Source organism: Tiliqua scincoides, chromosome 10 (assembly GCF_035046505.1).
Source record: "Tiliqua scincoides isolate rTilSci1 chromosome 10, rTilSci1.hap2, whole genome shotgun sequence".
NCBI classification, from domain to species: Eukaryota; Metazoa; Chordata; class Lepidosauria; order Squamata; family Scincidae; genus Tiliqua; species Tiliqua scincoides.
The window spans coordinates 27760785-27788463 of NC_089830.1; the positions used below are offsets into that span (position 1 = coordinate 27760785).

General features: G+C 48.6%; 1 protein-coding gene across 1 annotated transcript; it reads right to left on the bottom strand.

The window, feature by feature from the left end:
- Window positions 1-3574: 3574 nt before the first annotated feature.
- WDR62 (WD repeat domain 62) lies at window positions 3575-27531 on the bottom strand. Its single transcript, XM_066638136.1, has 30 exons — window positions 27400-27531; window positions 20803-20894; window positions 20338-20400; window positions 19000-19057; window positions 17498-17668; window positions 17001-17135; window positions 16586-16768; window positions 16316-16476; window positions 15882-16056; window positions 15441-15578; window positions 14749-14924; window positions 14128-14219; window positions 13688-13813; window positions 13217-13284; window positions 12570-12691; window positions 12342-12417; window positions 11673-11784; window positions 10996-11059; window positions 10331-10459; window positions 10074-10216; window positions 9449-9501; window positions 8422-8625; window positions 7657-7790; window positions 7020-7156; window positions 6667-6813; window positions 6051-6171; window positions 5844-5955; window positions 5319-5385; window positions 4952-5037; window positions 3575-4238 (listed from the first exon to the last, which is right to left on the bottom strand). Exons 1-30 carry the CDS (start codon window positions 27529-27531, stop codon window positions 3960-3962), a joined length of 3756 nt encoding a protein of 1251 aa, XP_066494233.1. The 3' UTR covers window positions 3575-3959.
- Window positions 27532-27679: the final 148 nt, after the last annotated feature.

Below are 27679 nucleotides of genomic sequence, written 5' to 3' on the forward strand. Positions count from 1 at the left end.
ACGTGATGGATGGGATGGCATCTTGTGCTACCTGGGGCTCTGAGTTCCCTTCCCAAACAATTACCCTTGCCTCTTTTAGAGCAGTTTCAAGTGCACACACTGACATCCAACCCAGAGTCAGGTCACTAGAAGAAAGCGCATCGAGGCTGCACAAGACTGCTAAATAAGAAACATAGACCTACCTGGGATGTAAGCGTCTCCCCGGAGCTGGTCAGGCAGTGCCCCCCAGTTCCGGGAACCTGCCTGTGCTGAGCAACGACTTTTCACCAGGAAGGATTTCGGCATGGCAAGATTAGGATGCCCTAAAGGATACAAGCAAACTTGGAGCAATACGGAAAGCACCCCAGAAGTAGAACACCTCTGTTCCAAGAAAGAAGGACCGTCTCCTACTTAACCAGCATGGTCACTATCCCAAATGTGCTCTCCTCTCTTGCAGCAGGGAACAAAATCTAAGAAGCTGGCACCACCCCTTTCAATTCTGCCACTTCCTAGGTAAATAAGGGGATCTGGCTCTCAGTTTCTCTGCTCTAAAACCTCTATGCCAAGTCTCATTCCAGACCCAGAGAGGGTACTGCAGATTAATGAATCTGGGGTGACTACCATGGTGTGGCGTGGCCTCACACAATCCCCTGGACAAATGCAGGGCAGAATTGTGAATGGAAAGTCAACCAAGCCCAGCTTCTGAACCTTACAAAATGTTGCTTAAGACTGAAAAGGGCATCTCAGGAGTTAAGAACCTGGAGCCACAGTCTAAGGCAAAATCCCTGCTCCTGTTTTCCCAGACCAGGGGCTTCCACCCCAGTTCAATAGTTTACCCACCCACCTTCCAGATAAAGCAGCCAGAATTCTCGTCCCACCTCCTGGTCTTCCACCAAGCAGACTCTGAAAGCTTAGCTGGAGCCTGATGGAACAGGAGCGCTTCAAAAGAGGAACAGGACTGAGAAGCGCCTGTTGTTTGAAACAGCAGTGCTGCCTGTCCTGGCCATTTGAATCTGCCCTGGGAAGGTGGGACCCTGGAAGAGAGACCTCTACCTCTTTTGCATACTCTCTGCTGCTAACTGCAAAGGAAACAAAAGCCCTGCATCCTCTCTATGTAAATGTGACCCTTGAATACAGAGAGAGGAGCTGGTGACGGTTAGCAGAACAGATGCGGGAGCTAGAAGCTCACCTGGTCTTCAGCACTGGGATGCAAGTGCCAAAAAATCAAAATTAGCATGTTGGAACAAAGAACCAAGACTTCCGGTGCCCCTGCAGGACAGGCGGCTTGGGATGGGACTTCAGGAATCAGAAGAGGATAGGTGATTGATGGGCCTATTTGTAATTTTCATACCACACGATAGCACCAGAGGCAAAAGGTCTCACTGGTCGCATGATAGTGGGGCCCTCATAGCCTGACCCAGGCCTTCAAGAGACAACTCGGTCTCTCAAGTAGCACATGGTTTCCTCCAATTTCCAGTCTGCTCTTTTCCACTAAACATCTTGAGAAATTTTTTTCACCAGACAATACATCTTGAAATACCCATTCCCTCCTCACGTATTTCCCCCTCAAGTATGTTCCCATGGTCCCTGCCCAGACTACTGCTGCAATAAGACACCCCTCCCCTTGTGCTGCACTTTGGGGTATGCTCCATTTACCCTACTTCTATTATAATAAGACAGTATTGATAGAGGTTAGATGGCTTTAAAAACTGCCATTCATGGAGCTCTGTCAATAGCTGTTAGACAGGACAGATTATCAGTGCCTCCCTGTGTATCTGGAATATCAGTTGGAGCAATAGCAGAGGAAGGCTGCCTTTATATTAAGAATACTGTATTTACATTTTGCTTGTGAGCTTCCCAGAGGTAGCTGCTTGGCCACTGTGGAGAAACAGGATGGTGGTCTGGGTGCATCCACTGTGATCCGCCCAGATGCAGGGCTTTCCAGCATACAGTACTTCCACTCCTGCCATCAAGGCCCCCAACAGGGCTTCCACACAACCTTCAGAGGTATGGAAGTGTCATCTGGCCCAGGCTTCCTTGCACTCCTAATTCTCTCTTCTGTGTAATTGCAAAGAGGCACGTGGCCCTGGTTGTTGTACTTCACACCAGGTCACTCCAGCTGTCAGAAATGAGATGGCATGAGCAAGCCAGAGGGTCAGGGCCAGGAACCATTTCTTGGGCACCTTTGGCTCCATGCAGTGGTGTAGCTAGAGGGGGGCAAAGCAGTGTTTTGTAGGGAGCCTCATCGCAGCATGCAAGGGGCCCCTCCCCTTTGAAGCCAGGCATAGTCTCCATTTTGCTCCCACTGCCTGAAATGGCTCCAAAGGGGAGAGGCCCCTTGCATGCTGCGGTGAGGCTCCCTGCAAAACTTAGTGCTTTGCACCCCCTCTAGCTACACCGCTGGCTCCATGGGTTTTTCCACCACTCATTTCAGACACTCTTGGCTACATCCGGGACGCTTCAAAAGCAAACAAATCTCTCCTTTCAAACAAAGCTGCATTTCCATGTCCTGCTTTGGTGCTCAGATTTGAATAAACCCCGTTTCCATGGACAGCTTTCTGAACTGCTGGATGGTGTGCAATCCTGCTCTCACGCTTATGCTTTTTGGTTAACAAAACCACGCTAGAGAGGAAGGGTTCACCCGAGGTCTTCATCAGATGGCTGTACGACCAGGCCTTACTGGATCACACAGAAGCCCATCCTCACATTTCCAGCAGTGGACAGGGGTTGGACAGACCCAAATCACAGCAGCTGCAGGTTGAGGTTTTGGCTTTTGTTCAAGTGCCTTGAAATCCTTCAGCCTCACAAGTGGGGGAGGGGAGACAGTGAGAGTGCCCTCTCCCCTCCCCTGGAGTAAGATTGGTCAGCTTTGCAGGACTGTTGTGAGAGTTAGTAAAAGAACATATGCAAAGAGCTACAAACACCTAATATGTCCTTTAAATGCTCTTTAAAAAATCATGTACTACCAGATTCCTCTAAGGCTGTCTCTTACAACCCTTCACTATTTGGAATCTCCCCCCCCCCCATTTTTTACCCCTCATGAGCCCCTGGAGATGGGCCGGGCATCAGCCACATGATGCAGGGAAATTCTGTCACTCTGAACCCAGAAAGGGACCAGGAGAGAGAGAGCACCCGGCAGGACCCGCAGGTCATAGCACAATTTGGATGCTTTCCAACAGGGATGTGTGGAAGCCTCCCCACCGAAGTCCTTTGGAAGCTGCTGCCACGTGTGGGGTGTGCAAGCTGCACTTGGGGATTGTGTGTGCTTGCACACTTCATACACAGCAGTGCTTTCTAAAGGACTTCTGGGGGGAGGCTCTGCCTCCCCTCCTTCTGCATCCACCACACATCCCTGGGTATACGGCAAGGAGGTTGCACTAGAGGGAACTGTTCAACCCCCTGCCTACCAAAGTGTCGCCTTCGCAACCAGAAAGGATAAGAAGAATTTCTGCTTCTGCACAGGTATCTCCACCTTCTTCAGTTGGAGCTGAAACTTTAAAATGAATCAATAATATGAAAAATTTGCCTTTAATGCAAGAACTCCAGAGGGGGGGGAAAATCATTAAGAATATTTATGCAAACCGCCACCACACACTTTTAAACCAGTGTCAACATGTTTATTTTCAGAATTTGGGGAGAAAAAACACACAGTAAACCTTTAAAAAATAAAACTAATTTTGCAAGATGCAACTCCGAGGCCCAAACAGATTCTTAAAAAGCAGTGCAAGAGCATCACAGAGCAGCACCCACATGGACGTCTTTTGCTTCTTGCATCTCACTGGTGCTCGTGAAAAGTGCTTTGTTTTTTTGCAAAGGAAGAGGTGGTCATATTTGTTTCCAGAGAAATTTGTTGGTTTTGTTTTTTTTAAAAAGGCAGTAAACCCTAGTCAAAGTTTTGTCTAAGAACAGCCAACTCCTCAGGAGTTACACTGAAATCCAGCTGTCCGCATTCGCTCAAGCTCAGTTATGCCATAATGTTTTCAGTGTGGAAATGATTCAGGCCGTAGCAGCTCTGTTTCGTCCAGCTTCTTTTGGACCATTTCCAGCAGCGAGTCTGAGTAATGTCTCAGGAGAGAATGGGTCTCACTGTCATGCAAATTCTTTGGCCAGGGGGATGGGCCATCCGTGGTTGTAGCCACATCTGCACTGCTCTTGCCTGTTCGAGAGTCCAGTTCGTTTTTCATCCAACAGAAAGCGTCAGCTAGCAGGTTCCTGACCTGGAAGAGCTCTTCCTCTGAGCAGTCTTCACAGGATGTCACCTAAAGAGAAAAGCCAGTCACTTCCAGCTCCAGAAGTACACCAAAACTCTAATTTCAAGATGCACTGTCATGTCTGCGTATGGGAAAACACCATCATTCTCAAGCCAGAAGCACACTTTTTTTTTTAAACAGTTAGTTGCATGTGTTGTAGTAAGGCTTTCACATGGCATTCTTCTCCCATCCTCCACTTCTCTCCCACTGGAGGGAATGCCTCTGAGGATGCCTCTTACAGAATCATAAGCAGCTGTGCTGGTCTATGAAAAAACATCCAAGAGCCATACTATGGCAATCTCTTCATTAGGACCAAGCAAAATGCCAGAAAGGTGATGGGTGGTTTTGGGTGCTCCTAACACAGGCATTGCCAGGCTGGAGCCCCAGTGGTTACCTCCTGACTGTGAGCCCAATTCTATGCGTGTATAAGAAGTAAGTCCCATTATAGCCAATGAGGCTTACTCCAGGGTAAGCATGGATGAGATTGCAGCCTAAAATGGTGCAGTAGTTCAGGAACTTGCCAAACTGCTGCCCACCCCACTCCCAAGCCCAGTCTTTCAGGAAAGGAAGAGGGATTGAAGACATTAGGATGGCAGGCATGTCCAACAGCCCTTCCTAGATATGCAGTGGGGACAGGGAAAAGATGGATTTGGGAAAGATCTGGATCAAGAAACCTGGGTTTCCAAGAGGTGACTGGGCCTTGCTACCGCGTTGCATCTTACCTTATCGTAAACTTGTAACATCTCTTGAAATTTGGTACACAAAGGCTGCAGGTTCGTTTCAAAGCTTTTGATGAGCATCTGTGCTTCTGAGGACAGAAAAAAGCTCCACTTTTGCAGCATTACCAGAACAAGGCAGGGAGTGGGTGGGTGGGATTGCAGCTACATCAAAATGCACCCTGTTGCATTCTTTCCAACTCAAAACAACCACTAGAAGAGCTACGACTGATCGTGTCAACTAGTATTTCAGTCACTGGACCAAACTCAGTCCCCCCCAGAGCACCAGATGTTTATTCAAAGAACTGATTATGGCATCCCCTTACACAATGCAGCACAAACCCCAGCCCAGCACCCCAACCGAGTCTCTTACCTGAAGGACCGCATGTCTCAGCATCAACCACTTCCTTCAGCTCACACAGAGCTTCTCCTGGGGGTGTCTAGAAACCAGTTATTTGTCAGTGAACAAAACTAGCAAGGACTCGAGCCTTCACACTAAAACAGGAGAGATGCAGGGAGCCTTTCTTGTGCACCAAAGGCACACTTCCTCATTTCATGGGCCAGAGCATTCCGGTGTGCTGCACAGACATGAGCAAGGCCCAGCAAAGATTTCACAGCCTTCTCCCCCTCCAAAAACCCCTACAATTGCCAAGATTTTCTTAGGAGGGGGTGGTGGTGGTAGAGGGAAGAAGAGCTCTCCATCCTTAGCAGGATTGGGGGGGGGGAAGCTTTCCCACCCTGGGCCTTTCTGCATACAAAGCAGGTGCTCTGCGACCCACCTCTGGTGTCTCTGAAGTGCGTGTTCAAGGGTCAGCAACTAGATACTTGCCACGCTTCCAGGCTGCAGGATACAACTCACAACCCAATCATTCACCTGGAACTGGACAAGTCCACTTGCCTCTGGCTTCCTTGGTGCGCTGGAGAGCAGGCTCTCTTCCTCAGCCTGCTGTGGAGCCTCCAAAGTGGCCAGTGCAGGTGGATGTACCCTTGGAAGGAAGGGGGATGCAAACCTGAGGAAAAGAGATATCACCATGATGTGGACATTCAGATTCAGGTGGCTTCGTTAATAGATGGTTTCAAAAATTAAACAAGCACTCCTGCAGACCTGCTATTTCTCTGGCAGCGAGAGAGAAACCGAGCTGAAATGCTCAGGCGAGGGTTCGGGAACAAGGTGCTGTCCTCATTTTCAGGCGTCTTCTGGTCTTTGGTGCAACCATCAAACTTTTCTGTATTCAGGAGGGAAGAACAATCTGTTCAGCATTCTCACAACAGCTTTGCAGTCAAGCAGGCGTGGAGAAAACAAAGCAGAAACTTGGTCGGTGCACATTCTTTGAGGCATAGGGCTGTACCCCAAAGTTCCCTTCCTCCCACGGAGGAACCACTTGCTGAGTGCCAATCAGTCATTCGCATGCCAATGACCTGAGCAGGACCCGACACAAGGTTTCGTTGTTCGGGCAGGGAGGATGTTAGCATATTATTTTAATGTGCAGTGCTATCACTGGGCATGGTGCTCTGCAAAACAGGATAGGCCCCTGCCCCAAGGAGCTCACAATCTAGAATTTGACACAGATACAGAGGTAGGCAAGGAAGACACAGTACGGATGAATTCAAGGCACTGCCACTTACAAAACTACCATTGTCTATTGAGGGATGAGCGATAGGAGTCAAGGGGGCTCCATAGTAGAATACGGCACTTGACCTCATGTCAGGTAAAGCCATACCTTCCACATGGGTTTCAGTCAGTGTCTCAAAATGATGCTTGAGGTACTTCTCTTGCTCTGGGGTTTGGGGCAAAGAGTTGCTCTGCTGGACACCCTCCTCCACGTCAGTCATTTCTGCATCTGCCTCCGAGACAAGGGACTCTTGATCTGCCAGCACAAAGTTAGGAAGAAAATGCCCATCAGAAGATCAAGTCCCAATGCCTGATGCTCCTGGGTGACTGGTGGCATCTGCATGGATTCTGGGGAAAGCGGCCACCCTAGGAGAGCAAACTGCAGTGCCGAAGACCCCACAGGATGCCAGATGTGAGCAGGAGAGACCTCCTGGATCAAGGAGGGGTCTTTTGGAGACTTACCTTCCTGTTGGTGGCCACCAGCAGACACCTCGGAATCCAAAGAAGTTACAGAGCAGATTTTATCAGGCAGTTTCTCCTTTGGACTTGCAGCCTCCTTCCAAGAAGCCGGTTGCAGAGGCAGCTCCCTCACATATTTCCTTGAACGGAACAGATATCAGTGTTGGGTGTTTCTTATTAAAAAAGGATTCATTTGATAATTCAAGTTTATTGACAGGGGGAAAATCCCTCAAGGAGCGAGGATTCTGTAGGCCAAGACAATGAGAATGTTTGCACCCGAGACTGCTTAACCTGAACATAAAAAGAGCCCTGCTGGATCTGGCCAAAGTCCCATCTAGTCCAGCTTCCTGTATCTCACAGTGGCCTGGCGGTAAGCAGCAGGGATGCTGCCAAAGGGGTTCTCCATAGATCCTGCCTACTACAGTGTGCCTTGCTACTCAGGGTCCCACATGTCCCTACCTAGAGAAAAACCAGACCTAGCCCCAGTCCCAGCCACCCATGTCCTTGTTACACCCAGTTTCAATTACTGGAATGCGCTCAGTGTGGGAGCTGCCTTTGGAATGCAATGGAAAGCTTCAGCTAACAAGGCAAGCATGCCAAGGACAAGGGCTGCACAACCAGACATTCAGCGAAGACTGACCTCTCGGCCTCAGGTGGGCTGTGGACAATCTGCGCTTCATACAGGTCATTCTCGCTGGCTTCAAGATCCTGAGCTGCCTCGTCTTCCGAGGACACTTCTGGCTGTTTGAAGTCCTCAATGATGTTGCTGTCTGTCTGGAAGAGAAATTGAAAAACCCAGTTGCTTTCTTTAAACATCACCTAAGAATCTCAGGACTCACGTATGTTAGGAGGGCCCAAGACCAGACTGTGGGAAAAGTAGGAGCACACAAGCGACACACAATGGGTCCCAGGACAGATTCGTTGGTACGTTGCTAGCTTCGATTAATTAACAAACCAAAGCTTTACCCAGTGATTGGAAAGCTAAGCCAATTTTCTGGGAAATTCCTTGGCATCCCAGGAGGCGCCCTTGGAGGGTGGTTGCCTCCACCAGCAAGTGTGGATGTCACTAGGAGCAGTGGAGGGGAAGAGGGAGAAGGCGGGTCTGAGTCAATAGGCCATACAAACCACTGGAAGTCCTCTCCATCCTATCTCCAATGGCATTAACAAGGGAACATGCAGTAGCATAGCTGGGGGGGAAGTACTGCAGGAGCTGCAATGCACCGTGGACGTGGCCCCTCTTCCTTGCCGTTGGAGCCATTCTGGGCAGCAGCAGCAATGTGCAGGGGCTTGTGGTGAAGCAGAACTATACACAAGCTCAAAGACATTCAGTTAACCTGCTGTAAGGACTAATGCGAGCGTGGAAGGTGAGTTCTGAGACTCGTCTCAAGGTCAGCCCTCCTCTCACCTCCAAGAGCAGTTGATCCAGACTCTGTGGCTCCAGCTCAATGTCATCCATGCCGTCGTTTCTGATTGGGGTGAAGTAACTGCCATCCACATCCGCCATGGTTTTAATTGGTTCCTGGTCGGCACGTTCAGCCCAGCGGCCTTGTGGCTGGTAACTCACCCTGGAGTTAAAAGTGGTGCTGTCCAAATTATCTGCCTCTCCGAGCTACAGAAAGAGGGAAAGGTTGCGAGGGAAGCATTTTCCGCCACTAACAGTTGTAGTTATAAACCACTCACACGCAAAAATCCACTATAGAGTGTGTTGAGAGAGGACAGGTTTCTGCTGAAGTCAAGACTGCTGCGCGATTTGCAAATCTTCATAACTGATTTGCAAACCCACATATTGTACGTTCGCAGACTGCTCACTGCAGAAGCTGCTTGTCATACTCAAAGGCACCCCCGTTCCAAGACAAGTTGCTTCTCTTCAGGACCCAAACAGCAGCTCTCATGCTCTGTCTCCCAGAATCAGCCCTTTGTGGGTGCCCAACATCAAAGCTTGTGCCCCAGGGACCAAGTCCGCAACCATGGCTGGTCTTGGTAGCCAAGCAAAAACAGTGTGGCCAGGTGGATTCTGACCCTCCTGTTCCATGCAATCCTGTGCAGGCTCATTAATGGGCCTCACGGATCATGGGAGAGCAGCCCAAGTCGCTGAGCTTGTACACTGCACCCATGTGCAAGGGACAATCCCGTTACCCTCAGGAGGAAGGGAATATTCCTGCAGTGGTGCTGGGCTGCAGAGCGCAGCAGAAGTCCCAGGCAACCATCAGGAAGTGCCCCTCTGCCCTTCCCTCCAGTGTCAGCCTTGGAGCTGGAGAGTGAGGCTGGACTGAGCTTGCTGGTGGCAGACAAGTCCACTGACTGGCACATCCCATTGAGAGTGACTGACTTCTTATTGCAAGGAGAAAGGCAGGGCAGAGAAGTCTTGAAACAAACAGATATATCCGTTTCCATTCTTATAGGGCTCTGTGCAGCTGTCACTAGTCACTTACCAGTCTCTTTGCCCACATGGGCAGTTTGCCGTTGGTAAGGATGCAGGCAGGAGCTGGAGAGAAGCAGGACAGACTCAGATGCACAACTGACGTGACATGTTTCATACAGGAACAAGAAATGCCCCCATCACCTTTTTTGGCACTTCATAAGTAACCCAACAAGAGAAATATCCTTAAGCTGCGTTGTGTCATGAGGACAATTCGCTTACCAAGCCTTGGAAACTTGGAGGATGAGAAGCAGATCAGGAAATAAAAACAGAAATATTTTTATCCCATTCTTCCACCAAGGGCAGTATACCAAATTATCAGCCCCCCCCCTCCATCTTCACAGGCAGATCAGACTGACAGAGGAAACATGGGATTTTCAGGGACGCCCCCCATTCCTCATTTACATGATTTATTTTTGTGTGTGTGTGGATGAGAAACAGAGAAAAGGAGCTCAAAGCCATTTATGAAAACACAACTGTCTGCCGCAGGACTGTTCCGGTCCTATCCAAGACCAGCCTTAGAGCTTATATGGCTTTGGGCAGTTTCAGGGTCTTCGTGGCTTCAGTCCACAGCCCAGACCACTGCCTCCTGCCCTGAGTGTTACCATGGGATGTGCTGGCACAGGGAGCCTCCATACCTGTTTCAAAGTCCTCTCTGGTGGGGGTTTGAAGAGGCATTTCTTCCTCCTCCTCCTCCACCTCTTCCTCCGTGTCCTCATTGACCAGGGGTTCAGGAGTGCAGCCTGGCCTTCTGCTTGGCACAGCGATGTATGTCTCCTGCCTAAAATAGGTTAGTGTTAGAGGAGAAGAGCCCTGGCTTGGTCCAACCCAGTCTTCCCAGCACATGAGAAGCCCTTGCCCACCCAAGCATGGAAGTCCACGCCGGCTTTGGCACCTGATCAGGTGAGCCCACGACTGCTTCTGCCCCCTGGCCGCCTTCTGCTGCTGGGTCTGATCCAGATCCATCAGGTGCTGCTTCATGCAAGTAGTAATTTCTGGGCTGAGGTGCCATATGAAGATGCAACTGGGGGGGTGAGAAGGGAGGGAGGGGGCTGCTGAGGATTGTGACATGGCCATGCCTCATCCGCTCGCCTTGCCCACAGAACCAAGGAGCTGGGGGGGGGGAGATGCTCTGGGAGGCCCGACAGGAACCCCTCCAAACCAGCTGAGCACACCAGCATCGTCAGAAATCATGCCTTCTAATAATCTGAATAAATCAAGTGAATACATTCTGATAACTCAACCCAGGCCAATTAATTCAGGCAGTGATATGTTAGGCTCCCTTCTACTATAACTGTATAATCCAGAGAAAGATAGGGTATTCTGTACCCTACCTACAAGGTGAGAGACCCCAAAAAATCCCATTGGGTAATCCCCCCCAATGCAGACAAAAGATCGTAGTGATTGACTTGGCCCTGACTGAAGCCAGTGGGAGACGTAGCCCCTTTTGGAGCCTCTTCTTTCCCAGGGATTGTTTCCCCATTTTTCACCCTTTCCTGGAAGATGCTGAATTCAACCTTCCATGTTTTGAAACTTGTGGAGGCACTCAGAACTGCTCACCTGTCTCCTGAGACAGTGATCAAACGTTTGCAGTCATAGGTAAATTTCATCCCGGTAATGACTTCTGCAACATAAAAAGGAAATGATCTGCTTTCACTTGTTTTAATGAGTGACTGCTTTGTATTCCTCACTTACATGGTTTATACTGTCAGTAGCTTTAGAAATGAATACTGGGAAGCAGGACAGAAATACAAGGGATGAAGGGAACAGGTGCCCTCAATCAGAAGACCTGGTGCTCATGCTGGGTAACTGGTTGTTCCAACACTGAGATTCCCAATGCCCTGCATTTGTTGCCCACATTCTAGAAACAGCATCTGAAGTGCCTTCAGATGATCCCTGCTGCGGGATGCGGTGAAGCTGGGGGCCACTCCCTTCCCCACACCCTGGAGTCTCTCCCTCCCCAGGAGTGACTGAGGGAAGGCTCCAGATGTTGGGCTTTGCCGCTGCAGGAGGGGCAGTGTGGTAAATACTGTACAGCTGCTATGCACATGCAAGCGGCCCCTCCCACTCGCCGTCAGAGCCGTTCAGGGCATTTCTGAGTGTCCCAGAAAACGGCCACCAGGAGAACCTGGCGGCAGGTGACAGTTGTTGGAGGCTGACAAGAGGCAGAAGTGGAGGTTGCCTAACACAGTCTGGAAAGTCAGAAGACCAAGAACTAGCAATGCTGCTGAACACACCTGAGTGTCCAAACATTTTGGCCACAAAGTCTCCTGAATGGAAGTCAATAATGGAAATGCTTTTGTCAGAGCAACTGGTGGCCAGGAATTTTCCAGAAGGATCCAGTTGGACCTAAACAGGAATAGGAAACAAGAGGCTTCATTCTCTTACATTTATCTTTCTATTAAAAGCTGCATAGAGTGGGTCCTCAGTAGCCACAGGGGATCCGTTCCTGAACCCCGCTGCAGACACTGAATTCTGCAGATAAAGACATCCACAGGGGGAAGGGCACATGATGCCACAATTATTTACTTGGGGGCTGTGCCTGGCCCTCTGGAGGACACATGTGGCCTCCCCAGAAACCTCCCAGATGTGACTGGAAAGCACTTTTGGTGTGCACCGGTGGCTTCCAGTCTTGTCCAGGAGATCCTCTAGCAACGGGCTTGGTATGTGTGGATATGCAAATCTGCAGATTCCGAGCCCGTGGATAGAGGGTCCACTATATTAGAAAGGCAATAATTAGCTCACCCCCATGTAATAAGAAGGGAATCTACCCAGTCCTCCCACCTGGTTAAGCCGTGTTCCAAAAGAATCACGTCAACTTGCAGGAGACAATGAACTCCAGCATCATGCCTAGAGACATGCATTCTCACATGCAGTTTCAACTGCCCTGACAGTTACTTGCTTACCTTCAGCAGGCATCCGTCATCGCCTTGCGAGCCTTTGTACGAGCACTTCTGCTTCCCACTGACCGTGTTGTAAACCCTGGAGGAAGATGAGGCCACAGTTTGCTGGGTCTTTCTTGTTTGTCTGAGACAACCAAAGTACTCCAGACAAAGCCTATGGAGCAGCAGCAGAGAAATGGCTCTGGCAGGCAAACTGCTACCTGGTCTCCGGGAAATTATAAAATGGCTGACCTGACGTTTCGATCCTGGCAGGCCACAGCAACGTACTTCTGGGTTATATCAATGTCCATGTCATACAAGGTGGTTTTCTCAGCAATGTGGTGGGTTCGAAGGAAGTGAATTTCATCCACAACCTCGGGAGGGGAAAAACATATCAGACGATGCTCTGAAGCAGTGTGGGCATTTTGTCCCTGAGCATTAAGTGCCTGCAGCAGGCCCTAGAAGAGACATGCAGGGGATCGCTAGATGATACAAGAGGGGGATACAAGAGGGGGAACAGCATCTTTGACTAGCCACAGGTTCTTGAGTGAGAGTGACAAGCTGTGCAAGTTCACTTGGGCCCAGTTGAATTAGACCACAAGGGCCACATAGATCAACATCCTCCCACAGTGGCCACTAAATCATCTGAGAAGCCCATAAGGGCAGTGCAAAGGCAACACCCTCAACCTGGTCTTGTCCCAGCATCTCATACTCAATGGCATGCTGGCCTTCCTACAGTTCATATTGGCTGTTGTGACTAATACGAACTGATGGACCTCCCCTCCCCCAGGAGTCTCTTCTACCCTTTGACAGCCACCAGCCATCACTGCAGCTCACAGCAATTCCATAGAGCAGTTACAGTGTGCAGAAGGCCTCCCTTCCCTATAACATGCAAGAACCTTTTGTGCACTGCGGAAATAGATGCTTTTGTCAGCTCCACAGCTAATCAGCCGAATATCGCCACTTCCTACAAGAAAAAAGGAAGGGGGGAAGCTTTGGCAGCAGAATCCCAGTCCAATATCTGCATTGAGCACAATTTACTGGTAATGTCACCCTTGCAAGCCAATTAAACACACACACACACACACACACACACACACACACACACACACACACACACACACACACACACACACACTGGAGTTGCACAAGAGCAGGAAGGCTGAGATATGTTCTCAGTTTTCTGGTTGAAATTGATGGGGCCTTTAGAAAGGGTGTCAAGTACCCACATCTGCTGCTGTTGCTTCTAAGAACTGCAAATCACACAGTTGCTTTCATAGTCCAAAGAGGGAAAACAAAGTCTTCTCAGTATTTCACAAGGAAACTCTCCAGAAACTCAGGTCACTAATGCAGAAGTTTGGGCAGCTTACCAGCAAACTTGACTGCAGTTATGGCTGAGGAATGGTCATCCAGCGTCTGCTCCAGCTTATATTTTTTTGCCACATTTAATACGTGGATCAGCCTGTCTCGGCTGGCTGAGGCTAGCAGCGCCATTCCTACAGAGAGTAGAATTGTTCATCGATTTCTAAGGGGGCTAAAGTCATATATTTATTGAAACTGTATATACAGTCTTTCAACAATAAGCACTCAAAATGCTAGATCAACAGAAGAAAACTTAACACACAATACCAGTAAAAAATAAAAAAGACAGAACTACAAGACCCCCCCCCCATCTCAACAAACCAGCAGTTAAGAGGAGTGAGAGCCTCAGTGTCTCTCTCCCTCCCCCCCATACCACCATCCCAGTGTCACAGCCCTGGGCCTGCCTGACCATCTACTGTGCCAGTCTTCATGTTCTTTTAAAATGTACCTGTTTCTGGCTTGGAATATTCTAGACACAGAACTTCTGAATCGTGGGCTTCAACTTTCATCACTTCATCCATAAATTTGAGCTCATGTATCCTGCAAGACCAAAAATTAAAACAAAAAAACCAATGTTTTTTAAAGTTAAGTACTTGGCTATGAGCAACACGCGGCCCCCAATACCTGCTGCTGTTGCAGTCAAGTGCTTGTGGAAGGAAGCAGGCAGGCAGATCAGAGGTTTTAAGCTTGAGAGGGAGCCAGCAGCAAGCAGCCAGCAGCAAGATCAGCGAGACTGACTTTGGCTTTTCAACACCAATTCCCAGCTGCGGATTGTTCTTGGCGAGCATTCTTGCGCTGTCAATTGGGGGGGCCCAGAAAGCCCACCACAGCCCTGGCCACTTCAGTTCTGCAATTGTACAAAAGTGCAGAAGGGACCGCACTGCTGTTTGTTTTTCTTTGCACAGAATTTTGGTCTTAGCATAGAGGTAGCCCGGATTCAGGCACAAAAGCAGAGATAGCCCCATCTGAAGTTCTCCTCTGTCAAGTATTTGGAGCTGCTGGTTAAAAGTTGGGATTGTACCCGCTGCATGGAAACATGGAGGAGGGAGAGGGGCAGGCGGAGACGTACCTCAGGTTTCCAGCTCTGTCACCGGAGGCCAAGTGCTGGCCATCAGGGCTCACTTGCATCACCCGGACGCCAGACTTCACGTCAAGGTAGCTGGTATTTTCACTCCGGTCTGGCATGTTGGTCGAGTCTTGCAAATGCTGGTTGTTGCCTTCAATGTATATGACCTTCAGCAAGCTCTTTATAGAGGAAGGAAAGGAACATTCCTCTATGTTCAGTTCAAAGAAAAATTTGTTGAAATGAAAAGTTAAAGATCATAAATGGGAAACATTGAGAAGAGCAGACCCGGAGGTGAGTAGCTCCGCAAAGCCTCGTCTCCTGCCATTAACCAGCATGCCTTCCAGACCTAGTATGTTTTCTTTATTTAAAATATCTGTGTGCTATCCTTCGGTTTAGAAAACTCCCAGGCCAGCCCACAAGATAATAAGAACACTAACAAAGGCAGGAAAAGAACAGAAAGCATTTAGAGCACCAGAACTGATAACACTATCCTTTGATAATCCAGTTCTTATGACTTGCTGGCAGCCTGGACAAATAAGGAAGTCTTCACCTCTTACTGAAGACAATGGATGCAATGCCAGGTAAACTCCCCAGGGAAGGATATTCCCACTGGGAAAGGCCTCTCTCCAGCCACCACTTGCATGCTGGGCTAAACCCACAGTTGGATCTGCCTCTCTACAAACAGGGTGTCTTACATTGCTATAGAGGTTCATCTGGAAGTCCCCTTTGGTGTCATTTTCCAAGTTCCAAATCCGAATCGTATTGTCTGAGGAGCATGTCAGAAAGGATCCTGGGGGCAAGCAACCCCTGTGGTCTTCAAACGTAGGATAAACCTAAGAAGAGCCCACAGAGGATGGGGGGGGGACAACAACAATGAACAGCAAGACAAGAACTCCCAATAGTATTAGAGTCAAGATGAATTTTCCTATGCCATGCTGGGGACGAGCTACACTCTGGGCAACAGGCACCAAAAAAACCTTGGTGTACAAAGTACGGGACAAATGCTTCAGGAAGGGGAACACGGACTCGGAGATCAAGCCTTCCTGCTGAAGGACTCCCAGCTCCAACCCAGGGAAAAGTGTAGAGGCACCCCGTTGCCCTTTTACACTATTTCCAGAGAAAAGTCTCCTCCTCACCTCCACATTCCATACAAATGAGCTGTGGAAGAGGTCAGACCACACTTTTCCAACCCGGCCCACATCTTTCACGTCCCAGATGTACATGCTGTGGTCCTTGTACACGCAGGACAGCCAGTGGTGGCAGGGGTCAAACACTAAGGCAATGGTGTCTGGATAGGTGGCGTCAGGCCGGCTGGAGAAAGGCACAGAACGAAAATGTGTGTATCTGCACTGGCAGACAAAGAAAGAAAGGTTCCAAAGGGGAAGGGCTGCTTGCACACTGAGGTGAGGTTCCCTGCAAGACTTAGTGCTTTGCATCCTCTCTAGCTATGCCACTGAACCTGCCCCGTTTCCTCACATCTGATTCTATGAAACACCTGCCCAAACAGGTGCCTGCACATGTTCTAGCCAATCCCCCCCCCCCCGGCCCACTGTCCCTTGCAGTGCGGCACCTCAGCATGTCTCCTTTGGCTACATCGGTACCCAGGCAGTGTGGTTTTGGCAAGTCTGTGAGGTAGTACAAGTTGTGTGTGTGGAAGATGCGCACGGTCCCATTTGCACAGCCACAAAAAATAAACTCTTCGCTCACACAAATGCAGTTGGCAAGAGACACCTGGGGAAAAGATAAACAGAGAAGGTGCACGGTCAGCTTGTCTGCTGTAACTTCACACGCACCTCTAACAGAACCAGAAACAAAATGGGACGCAAGGGAGGCTTCTCACCTTCAGATCAATCCATTTCTCCAAGACACGCCTCTCACTAAATTGACAGAGGAGCCCAGAGTAGGAAATGCAGAACGTGCTGCCTGACATCTTGCCCTGCCCACAGGCCACGCCACAGAAAATGTTGTTATGAAGCTCTCCAAGAAGCCCAGAGCGGCCAATGAGTGGAACAGTCTCCTTGATCTGCAACAAGCATAATGTTTTTTTCAAGCTCCAGGATTCAGGCAGCCAGTGTCTGGCACTGAAAAATAATTACAGATTACCAAAAAAAGGCTACGGGTTTTCAGCAAAAGGGCTTCAGACACAAAATGGAAGAGACCAAGAAGAGCATCACCAGATTACCGAGTAGAACTGGGAAGCTGTTCTGAAAGCAACAGGACTTTTGTCCTCAGTGGGTGGATATCAAAAAGGTTACCTTAATTTCCCTGGATATGTCCAAGAACCAGAACTTGACGTGGCGATGGCCCACAGTCACAAAGTAGCTGTCCTCTGAAAATGAGAGGGCCACGACCTTGCAGGAGACTTTGTTGGATGCCACAAGAGTGCCCCTCTGCAGGGCAGAAAATAAAGACCCACTATTCATTTCAGAAGGACACAGGCAATCTTGAACAGAACCCATAAGCAAGACAGACATGTTCATCTTCTCCCTTTGGAATGGTCTGTGTTTCAGCACACCCGACTATATTCTTTTCACAGTATTTGGCCTTGGAAAGTACAGCATACTCAGGATCTGGTCCGCCCCACTATGGGTACAATCCAGGTCCTTCTGTATCTTCTCCTTAAAATGCCAGACAACATCCCTGGCCTCAGAAGAGGGCGATTATAGGTGTTGCCTCCCAAAACGACAGCATTCCTAAAATGAGGCTGTGATAGGGTTTCTTTGTCTGCAGAATCAGCGACGTGACTCCTTACCTTCCAGTCCCAGACGTTGACCATCATGTCATGTGGATATCCCACAGAAACCAGGTATTTCATATTGGAAGAAAAAGCCACGCAGGCCACACCATGCTTGTGGCCATGGAGTTCCGACACTTGGGTCTTCTCTTCCACGTCCCAGACTCGGACTGCCGGCCTGTGTCCGTTCTGCGGGAGGAAAACCCAGAACAGGGCTGGGGCTTAATCTGAGCCACTGCAAACCAGAACTTGATTCCAACAGTAGGTGCATGGACTCCCTTTGAGCATGTACAGGGTAACTTTCTCTCACCAGAATCAGGTTCTGTATTATCTGCGGTAAGGAAACAAACCTTCCAAGCCAAAGGGCACAAGTTTTGGGTAGTTTAAACTCTGGTGTATTTTTTTTTACAAATTAGGAATAAATACTAGCCACACTGAAATATTTGCGTGGAAGTCTCGCTCATTTTCTACAGTGAGGAGAGAAACCATTTGGACATGGAAGGAAGAACACTGAAATATCCAGCACAAAACAAATGCTCAAAAATCTTATGCTGAAGTCATAGAAATAAGGTATGTCATTGTGAACCTACATCTTAAACTGGTACCTCTATCCTCTTATCTCATAAGTCTGTGTGGACTCCTGGCTCCTGTGTGGACTCACATAATACCAGAACCAGGGGACATCCACTAAAATTGAGTGTTGGGCGGGTTAGGACAGACAAAAGAAAATATTTCTTTACTCAGCGTGTGGTCGGTCTGTGGAACTCCTTGCCACAGGATGTGGTGCTGGCGTCTAGCCTAGACGCCTTTAAAAGGGGATTGGACAAGTTTCTGGAGGAAAAATCCATTATGGGGTACAAGCCATGATGTGTATGCGCAACCTCCTGATTTTAGAAATGGGCTATGTCAGAATGCCAGATGCAAGGGAGGGCACCAGGATGAGGTCTCTTGTTCTCAGGTGTGCTCCCTGGGGCATTTGGTGGGCCGCTGTGAGAAACAGGAAGCTGGACTAGATGGGCCTATGGCCTGATCCAGTGGGGCTGTTCTTATGGCTACCCCATTACAGGTAACATGCTTCCCTTTTTATACAGATTTGGTGGTATTCTGAAAGAAGTGGCTGGCTGGTGACACAACCCTGGATTTTATATACTACTTTGCAGCCACAAAGTTCCCAAAATGGGAATATACTGACCAAAACAAAATGAAAAAACAGTGCTTAGTCCCAAAGAGGCTGATGGTCTCAACAAACGAAGAGGTGCCAGAAGACAGGCACAGGAAAAGATGGTCTGCTGGGATGAAGAGGTGCAGGAGCTCTTCTGCTAAGAACTGCACCACGAGAGAAGAAGCCTCTTGGCCCAGTTAGCAGAGGGCATAAGCCCTCATGCTCAAAATGCTCCTAGCATCACCATGTGACCCACACAGATTTAAAAGTGTTCTTTTTAGCAGCTGATACTTTTTGAACTTGGAAGATTTTGGTGTGTTTGGTATCCGTTGCATAAAAATCCTTAAGCAAAACTCACCTCACCAGTTGCAATCAATTTCCCATCAGGAGAAAAAGACAGAGCACTCACAGTTTTCCTAGAAGAAAGAAAGGGGGAGAAGACCATCCATTTTGCCTTCGCTTGTGGTTTTTTAGATCTAGTCCTAATTGCGGCAGATGGTTTTGTGGACAAAAGCCCACCTCACCTGGGGGAATTGACAAAGGCTGCAATCCTAGACGCACTTTCCTGGGTATAAGCTTCATTGAACACAATGAATTTACTTCTGAGTAGACACGCATAGGATCAAAGTGGGCTCCAGCCCACAAAAGCTTTTGCCACAATTCAGTGTTTAGCATTTGTGGAGAAATAGCCAAGCGTCATTCTCTAGCTAGCCCATGAGAGGATACACAGCTGACAAAAAGATACTAGTCCTGACAATTATTCACCAGTTAGGCTGCTCCCACTGTTTATCTTCATTTATTTTACCCATTCAGTAGATCAGGGGTGCCCAAACCCCGGCCCTGGGGCCACTTGTGGCCCTTGAGGACTCCCAATGTGGCCCTCGGAGCACCCAGTCTCCAATGAGCCTCTGGCCCTCTGGAGATTTGTTGGAGCCCACACTGGCCCGATGCAACTGCTTTCAGCAGGAGGGCGACTGTTTGACCTCTCACGGGAGCTGTGGGATGAGGGCTTCCTCCACTGCTCTGTTTCACGTCTGTGATGCAGCAGAGGCAGCGAAGGAAAGGCTGGCCTTGCTTTGTGCCAGGTCTTTTATAGGCCTTGAGCTATAGCAAGACCTTCATTCATTCATATAAGTTCATCTTTAATATATTCATTTATGTAAGCTTATGTAAATTTATTCAAATTTTAAATGTAAATTGATTCTTTTTCCCCCCGGCCCCCAACACAGTGTCAGAGAGATGATGTGGCCCTCCTGCCAAAAACTTTGGACACCCCTGCAGTAGATTAACAGTGCAGTCTTTTACTTTTTAAAAAATTCAACTTGAGTGGCACAGAATATGACCTTGGAAACACGGTAGAACCTTCTGCTTTGTCACACCACATCTTTGCCCAATGCCTGTGAAATTTCACTCCAACGCAACTCACACCCCCAGATATCGGTGCAACTCCAGCCAGCTTAAAATGGGGCAGGAATATGGGAGGGACATGGGAGACAGGGAAGAGCTGAGCAACATGATCTCTTATGCCCTCTCCAGGTGACAGACATGATGACACAATGTTGCACTATTATATCAGGGGCATCTGACCTGGCGCACATCGAAATGCTCTCAGTCAGTAACCCACAACTCAGTAGTCATTTTAAGAAGAAAAATGCTCATACCACCAGAGAGGCGAGAACATTGAAAGAGACATTACCTAGAAGTATTAAAGATATGCCTTTGTTTATCCTTCCTGGGGTTTAAAATCACAACCACGCATCTGGAAAGAAAGAAAAATTGAGACATTACAGAGTTTCTTTTGAGTGGGTAGGGAGGGAAAGCGGTTACTGGAAAAACGTTTCCAGATGAGAAGAATATTCATATGTGAAAGTTATTTGATGTCACTATAATGTTGGTCTGACAATATGACAAGGTTCTGCTTCACCTCTTTCCTCCAAAGCAACACATACTGGCTGGTTCAGCAGACAAAGGATGCTTCCTGTTGCGATACGTACTATTTTCTGTTTAAGGGTCTAATTTAAGCCCATATTTAGGCCCACAAAGGCATCCCCTCCATGACTGGTTAGCAGATCCATATTTCTTCCCTTGGGAAATACAGTACAGTTCATTTGCCGGAACCAGACTGAGAAAGCAGCTGGGTGCAGAACATCACGATACTTACCCTGTGGGATAGGCAACCTGCCCTGTGTTTGGGTCACAGGTTAAACCGCTGCTGGTCTGAGTTGTGATTCCCAACACTTTTTCAAGCATAACCTGCCCCCAGAACAAAAAGAGAATGGTCAGAACCTGTCTCACACATAATGCTGTGGTGCCCCCAGCATGGTACGAATGTTGAAGGAGAGGCCTGAGCAGCGAACAGGACAACGTCAACTTCAGTCCCTCCCCAGTGTTGCCAGGAGGCCGAGGGCCAGGTTGGACTGCCCTCAGTGTGGCAACTGTAGATTTTCTGCATGCCAAGCACTAAGTTTGCAGGCTCCTGAACGTGCAAGTGGCCCCTCCCCTTCAGAGCCATTCCAGATGAGGGGAGCAAAACAGGTATTTGCATAGCTATTAGGGGGGCACAGCTAGTGGGGGCATAGCTAGTGGGGGTGCAAAGCTCTAAGTTTTGTAGGCTCCTGAACACGCCGTGCAAGCAGCCCCTTCCCTCTGAAGCCATTCCGGGTAGGGGGAGCAAAATTGAGGCATTTGCAGAGCTAGTGGGGATGCAAGCCAGTGGGGGCATAGCTAACGGGGGTGCAAAGCACTAAGTGTTGCAGCCTCCTGAATGCACCGTGCAAGCAGCCCCTCCCCTTCGGAGCCATTCCGGTATTCGCCTCTGCTTTGCTCCCCCATCCAGAATGGCTCTGGGGGGGCTGCTTGCACAGCACATTCAGGAGGCTGCAAAACTCAGCCCCTTGCACTCCTCCAGCTATGCCACTGGTGGAGGTCTCACTTTTCTGGGGCAGGGGGCAGAGACTGCTGCATGGAGCCACCCAGTGTGCTGGTGGTGGTGGTGGTGGTGCAGTGGGTGGCAGGCCCTTCCAGAGCCCTGCCAGTGAGGGAGGAGCACCCAAGCTGGCACCAGGAACACTGGGGAAAGGGGTTACAGCATCATACAAGCCTTTGGCCCCGCCCACGGATGTGGCCCCGCCCATCACAACGAGGCCCCGCCCCAGGCAAGCTTTCATGTCAGTCTGACCACGCCCCTCGGGCCCCGCCCCACCGCTGGTTCCGCCCCTCACCGCCTCCTCAGGCCCTTGCTGCTTCGAGCGTCGCCTCAGGCTGATGAGGGGCGGCGAGTCGGCCCCGGAGCCCGCCGCCACCCGCGTGTGGAGACATCCCCCTCCGGGGCCGCCTCCGCCAGCCATCGGGTCGCCTTCCACCTCGCTCGACGCTGGCCTCAACCGTCCCAAACTGCGCGCGGAAAACCGACAGCGCCTTGTTATTGGGCAGACGCCACGTCAATCGCCTGCGGCTCAGCCAATGGAGACAGGGCGAGAGGGAAGCGAGGCCCGCCCCCGAGGCGCGCTCTGTTCTGCTTGCGCGCGCAGCTGGGCTGTGCGGGTGGCCCCGCCCCTTCCGAGAGGGCTGCGAGTTCGAATCCTGCCGCAGGCAGATTAGTTTATAATGCAACAATATTATATATTTTATAAATTATATATTTATTTATAATTGATATATATTTGTTATTATTTAAGCCCAAATATATAATTCATTATAATATCGTTGCATTATGTTAAATATCAAATTATGTTCAATGTTACATTAATATTTATATTATTTATTTAAAACTTTAGATTATTATTATTTTATTAATAATAGTTTAATAATTTAAATTTAATACTTAATAATTAATTACTATTAATTAATAAAATCATTAATTATATCATATATATTTATATTATATATAATAAAAGTATTAATTATATATTAGATTAATTAATATAATTAATATTATATTAATATTATATTAATTAATGACACAGGTCATGGTTGAGGATGTGGACTCACCTCCCTGCATTACAATCTCTGAGCATGAACTGGAGGTTGTCCATGACTTTGTGTACCTTGGCTCAACGATCTCCGACACTCTTTCTCTCGATACCGAGCTAAACAAACGCATCGGTAAAGCAGCTACCACGTTTTCCAGACTCACAAAGAGAGTCTGGTCCAACAAGAAGCTGACTCGCTGGAACATACCAAGATCCAGGTCTACAGAGCTTGTGTCCTGAGTACACTTCTGTACTGCAGCGAGTCATGGACTCTTCACTCACAACAGGAGAGGAAACTGAATGCTTTCCACATGCGCTGCCTCCGACGCATTCTCGGCATCACCTGGCAGGACAAAGTTCCAAACAACAGTCCTGGAACGTGCTGGAATCCCTAGCATGTATGCACTGCTGAAACAGAGACGCCTGCGTTGGCTCGGTCATGTCGTGAGAATGGATGATGGCCGGATCCCAAAGGATCTCCTCTATGGAGAACTTGTGCAAGGAAAGCGCCCTACAGGTAGACCACAGCTGCGATACAAGGACATCTGCAAGAGGGATCTGAAGGCCTTAGGAGTGGACCTCCTTAGCGTTGTAGGAAAGTTGTTTGCCCGAGTTGCACTAAAGAGGCTCCAGGTACTTGCAGAGAGCGTTTATCCAGAATCACAGTGTGGATTCCGAGCCAACAGGTCCACCACTGATATGGTATTCTCCCTTAGACAACTGCAGGAGAAATGCAGGGAACAACGACAGCCACTCTTTATAGCCTTCATAGATCTCACGAAGGCTTTCGACCTGGTCAGCAGGGATGGCCTCTTCAAGATTCTCCCCAAGATTGGATGTCCACCCAGGCTCCTCAGCATCATCAGATCCTTCCACAAGGACATGAAGGGCACTGTTGTCTTTGATGGCTCCACATCAGACCCCTTTGACATCAGAAGCGGCGTGAAGCAGGGCTGTGTTCTTGCACCAACCTTGTTTGGGATCTTCTTCGCTGTCCTGCTGAAGCAGGCCTTTGGAACTACAACAGAAGGCATCTATCTCCGGACCAGATCAGATGGAAAGCTCTTCAACCTCTCCAGACTGAGAGCAAAGTCCAAAGTCCAGCTGAAATGTCTGTGTGACTTCCTCTTTGCCGACGATGCAGCTATCACTACCCACTCTGCCAAAGATCTCCAGCAGCTCATGGATCGTTTTAGCAAGGCCTACCAAGATTTTGGACTGACAATCAGCCTGAAGAAAACACAGGTCATGGTTCAGGATGTGGACTCACCTCCCTGCATTACAATCTCTGCACATGAACTGGAGGTTGTCCATGACTTTGTGTACCTTGGCTCAACGATCTCCGACACTCTCTCGATACCGAGCTAAACAAACGCATCGGTAAAGCAGCTACCACGTTTTCCAGACTCACAAAGAGAGTCTGGTCCAACAAGAAGCTGACGGAACATACCAAGATCCAGGTCTACAGAGCTTGTGTCCTGAGTACACTTCTGTACTGCAGCGAGTCATGGACTCTTCACTCACAACAGGAGAGGAAACTGAATGCTTTCCACATGCGCTGCCTCCGACGTATTCTCGGCATCACCTGGCAGGACAAAGTTCCAAACAACACAGTCCTGGAACGTGCTGGAATCCCTAGCATGTATTCACTGCTGAAACAGAGACGCCTGCGTTGGCTCGGTCATGTTGTGAGAATGGACGATGGCCGGATCCCAAAGGATCTCCTCTATGGAGAACTCGTGCAAGGAAAGCGCCCTACAGGTAGACCACAGCTGCGATACAAGGACATCTGCAAGAGGGATCTGAAGGCCTTAGGAGTGGACCTCAACAAGTGGGAAACCCTGGCCTCTGAGCGGCCCGCTTGGAGGCAGGCTGTGCAACATGGCCTTTCCCAGTTTGAAGAGACACTTGGCCAACAGTCTGAGGCTAAGAGGCAAAGAAGGAAGGCCCATAGCCAGGGAGACAGACCAGGGACAGACTGCACTTGCTCCCAGTGTGGAAGGGATTGTCACTCCCGAATCGGCCTTTTCAGCCACACTAGACGCTATTCCAGAACCACCTTTCAGAGCGCGATACCATAGTCTTTCGAGACTGAAGGTTGCCAACTATAATAATAATAATAATAATAATAATAATAATAATAATAATAATAATAATTTTTATTAATAATAAATATAAATAAAAATTAATTATAATTAATTAAATAAAAATTATAAATTATAATTTATAAATATATATTAATAAATGTAAATATAAATTTTTATTTATATTTATTATTAATAAAAATTATTATTATTATTTATATATATAAATATATTATTAAAAATTAATAATTTTTATTAATATAAGTAGTTAATAATTACTTATAAAATATTTAAATTATTAATTATTAATATATTAGTCATGCATCTTTTATATATATTATATATATTTATATATATTATTAAAAATTAATAGTAATTTTTATTAATATAAGTAGTTAATAATTAGTTATATATTATTTTTTATAATAATACTTATAAAATATTTAAATTATTAATTATTAATATATTAGTCATGTATCTTGCTAACTGTCATTTTCTACTGACAAGCTTGAAAAGCCACATGCAAGTGTGCAAGATGGATACTTGGATCCATTAACATTACATTATTAATATTTATATTTTAGATAATTAATTCGTATTTAATATTTAATTCGTATTTAATATTTATATTTTAGATAATTAATTCGTATTTAATTAATTTGTTTGATAATTATTAATTGTTTTGAATAATTAATTATAACATAAAGGGGCGGGGCTGCTTGCCTGCAAAACCTGGCGCTTTACCCCCCCTTAGGCTACGCCACTGACCTGGAACTGTTTTAAAGTGTTCCAATGAGAAGAAACAAGACACAGAGCGGCACTCTATGCTTTTCCGACCACACAGTCTGCTTAGAAATGACACCATCTGCAGACATCCCTCAGACTGAATCATCGCTAGGTTGGATCTTAAGCGAGGGAAGGAAAGAGGAGGGCTGGCCACCTGGCTGCACCATCCCCTGTTGATCTTTTGTGAGAACCCGGAATGTCCCTCTGAGGAGCGCAGGATGCGCCAGTCTAGCGATTTCGTGCCTCTTTCCGCTGTCGGGAAAGGCCCCAAACAAAGGGGTGGGGTGCCAACGTCACGACGTAAACAAACACGCGCCGGAGGGGTGGAGCCGTTCAGCAGGTCACGTGGGACGGACGTCGCGGAAGTGGGAAGCGCTGGCGGCAAATAGCGGCGATGACCAAGTACTGCCGGGCGCCCAACTGCTCCAACTCCGCCGGGCAGCCCCGGCCAGACAACCGGCGCCTCAGTTTTTACAAGTCAGTGCCACTTCCGGGAAGGAGGGGGCGCCGTGACGTCATCGGCTCTGTGTGTGACGTAACGGGTGGGCTTCTGTGGCGTGGGTCCCTCCTGGGGGCGTCCTGCAGCTCTGCTGTGGCCCCCCCCAGGAGGGGAGCCCCCCAGGCCAGGTCTTGCGCAGGGCCGACCCCCTCCCTCCACTTCCCTGGGGGGTCTTGGGGGCACAGCAAGGCTTTCCTGGGGCAGGAGCCCCCAGAGGGGAAGGGGGGCACCAGTTCCCTCCCCCCCATGCTCTTATGCTTCCCCGTTTCCCACCGTGGCACATCCCAGATTAGCTGCGCTGTGGGTTTCTTTGCATCGGGCATGTTGTGTCGCCTTTGCCCACCACGGTGCCACGTCGTGTGGTCCACCTATTCAAAGTACCACCAGAAGTAACTGGCAGTGACATCAGCACGCTGGTGACGTCATGCATGTCAATGACATCATCAACATTGTTGCCAGTTAACTCTGGGTTAGGAGGCCAGGTGCGACACGACAAACACCAGTAAGAGGCTCAGGGTGGACTGGAGGCTTTTTCAAGCGCTTTGGAGTCTACTACCACTGTCTGTTGCGTCACGTTCCTGGTCTCGCTGCTGGGCAGCATGTGTCCAGGGGTCCCGTGAGCACTACCAGGCACCACTGGTGGTGGCACCGTACCCCTGGTTGAGAAACACTGCACTGGCTCAGTGGATCAGCCTTTTTTTGTCTCATGGCATACTGGCAAGAAGCTAAAATTGTCAAGGGGCACCGTCAGTTTTTGACCGTTGACAAGGCGCACCACACTGCTGGTGGGGGGCTCGCATCCCCCAATGGCCCTACTAATGAATGATCCTCTCCCAAACTCCCACTACACACCTCTGGACAATTCAATGTGCCATGGCCCAGTGGATGAAAATGCTGCTCTGGTTAGGCTCACTTCGTGCAAGTGGTTTAAGGCACACGCATATTGAACACCTGTTTTTAATGAAGGTTCTTCCTATAGGTGGCTTTGCAAGCCAGCCAGGTATGTTTACTTGGAAGCAAGGCCTAGTGCTGACTGTACTTTGTTTTTCTCACTACTCCACCTAACTTGATTGGAGCTCTTTTTTCTGTGTGTGTGTGGGGGGGGAGGAGCCTCAATCTCTCTCTCTCTATTGGGTGCTCATATTGGAGTTGGCTCACAGTGAGTCAGACCACAGGCTCATCTGGCCCAGCCAGTTACAGATCTTTCAAAGACTTCTCTAGCTGGGTTCTAAAATGGGGAAGGTTCACACCAAGTGATCTCTCCTCCGCCAATAGATAAGTGCTTAATCATGCTGGCTTATGTATGTTGACTGCTTGTTTGCTCTCCACCCAGGTTTCCCTTACACAACCCTGAGCGCCTCAGGCAATGGCTTTCCCAGATGAACCAAGAGAAGTGGGTCCCGACAAAGCACCAGCACTTGTGCAGCGAGCATTTTGCGGCCTCCTGCTTTGAGTACCGGTGGGGAGTGCGCTATCTGAAGCCTGACGCTGTCCCCACCATCTTCCAAGTGCCAGACAGCCCGCTGGTGAGTTGGACTGCCTGCTTGCATGGCAAGGTGTTGCTGGGGAGGCAGTTTGTGAGTGGATATCTCTGTGCAAGTTAACAGTGCTGTTTTTGAGCTGCCTTAGGGCCCAATCCTTCACTAAGGGGCAGGCACTTGTAAGGCCCTGATGTCTGTGCTGCCTGAAGCATAAATA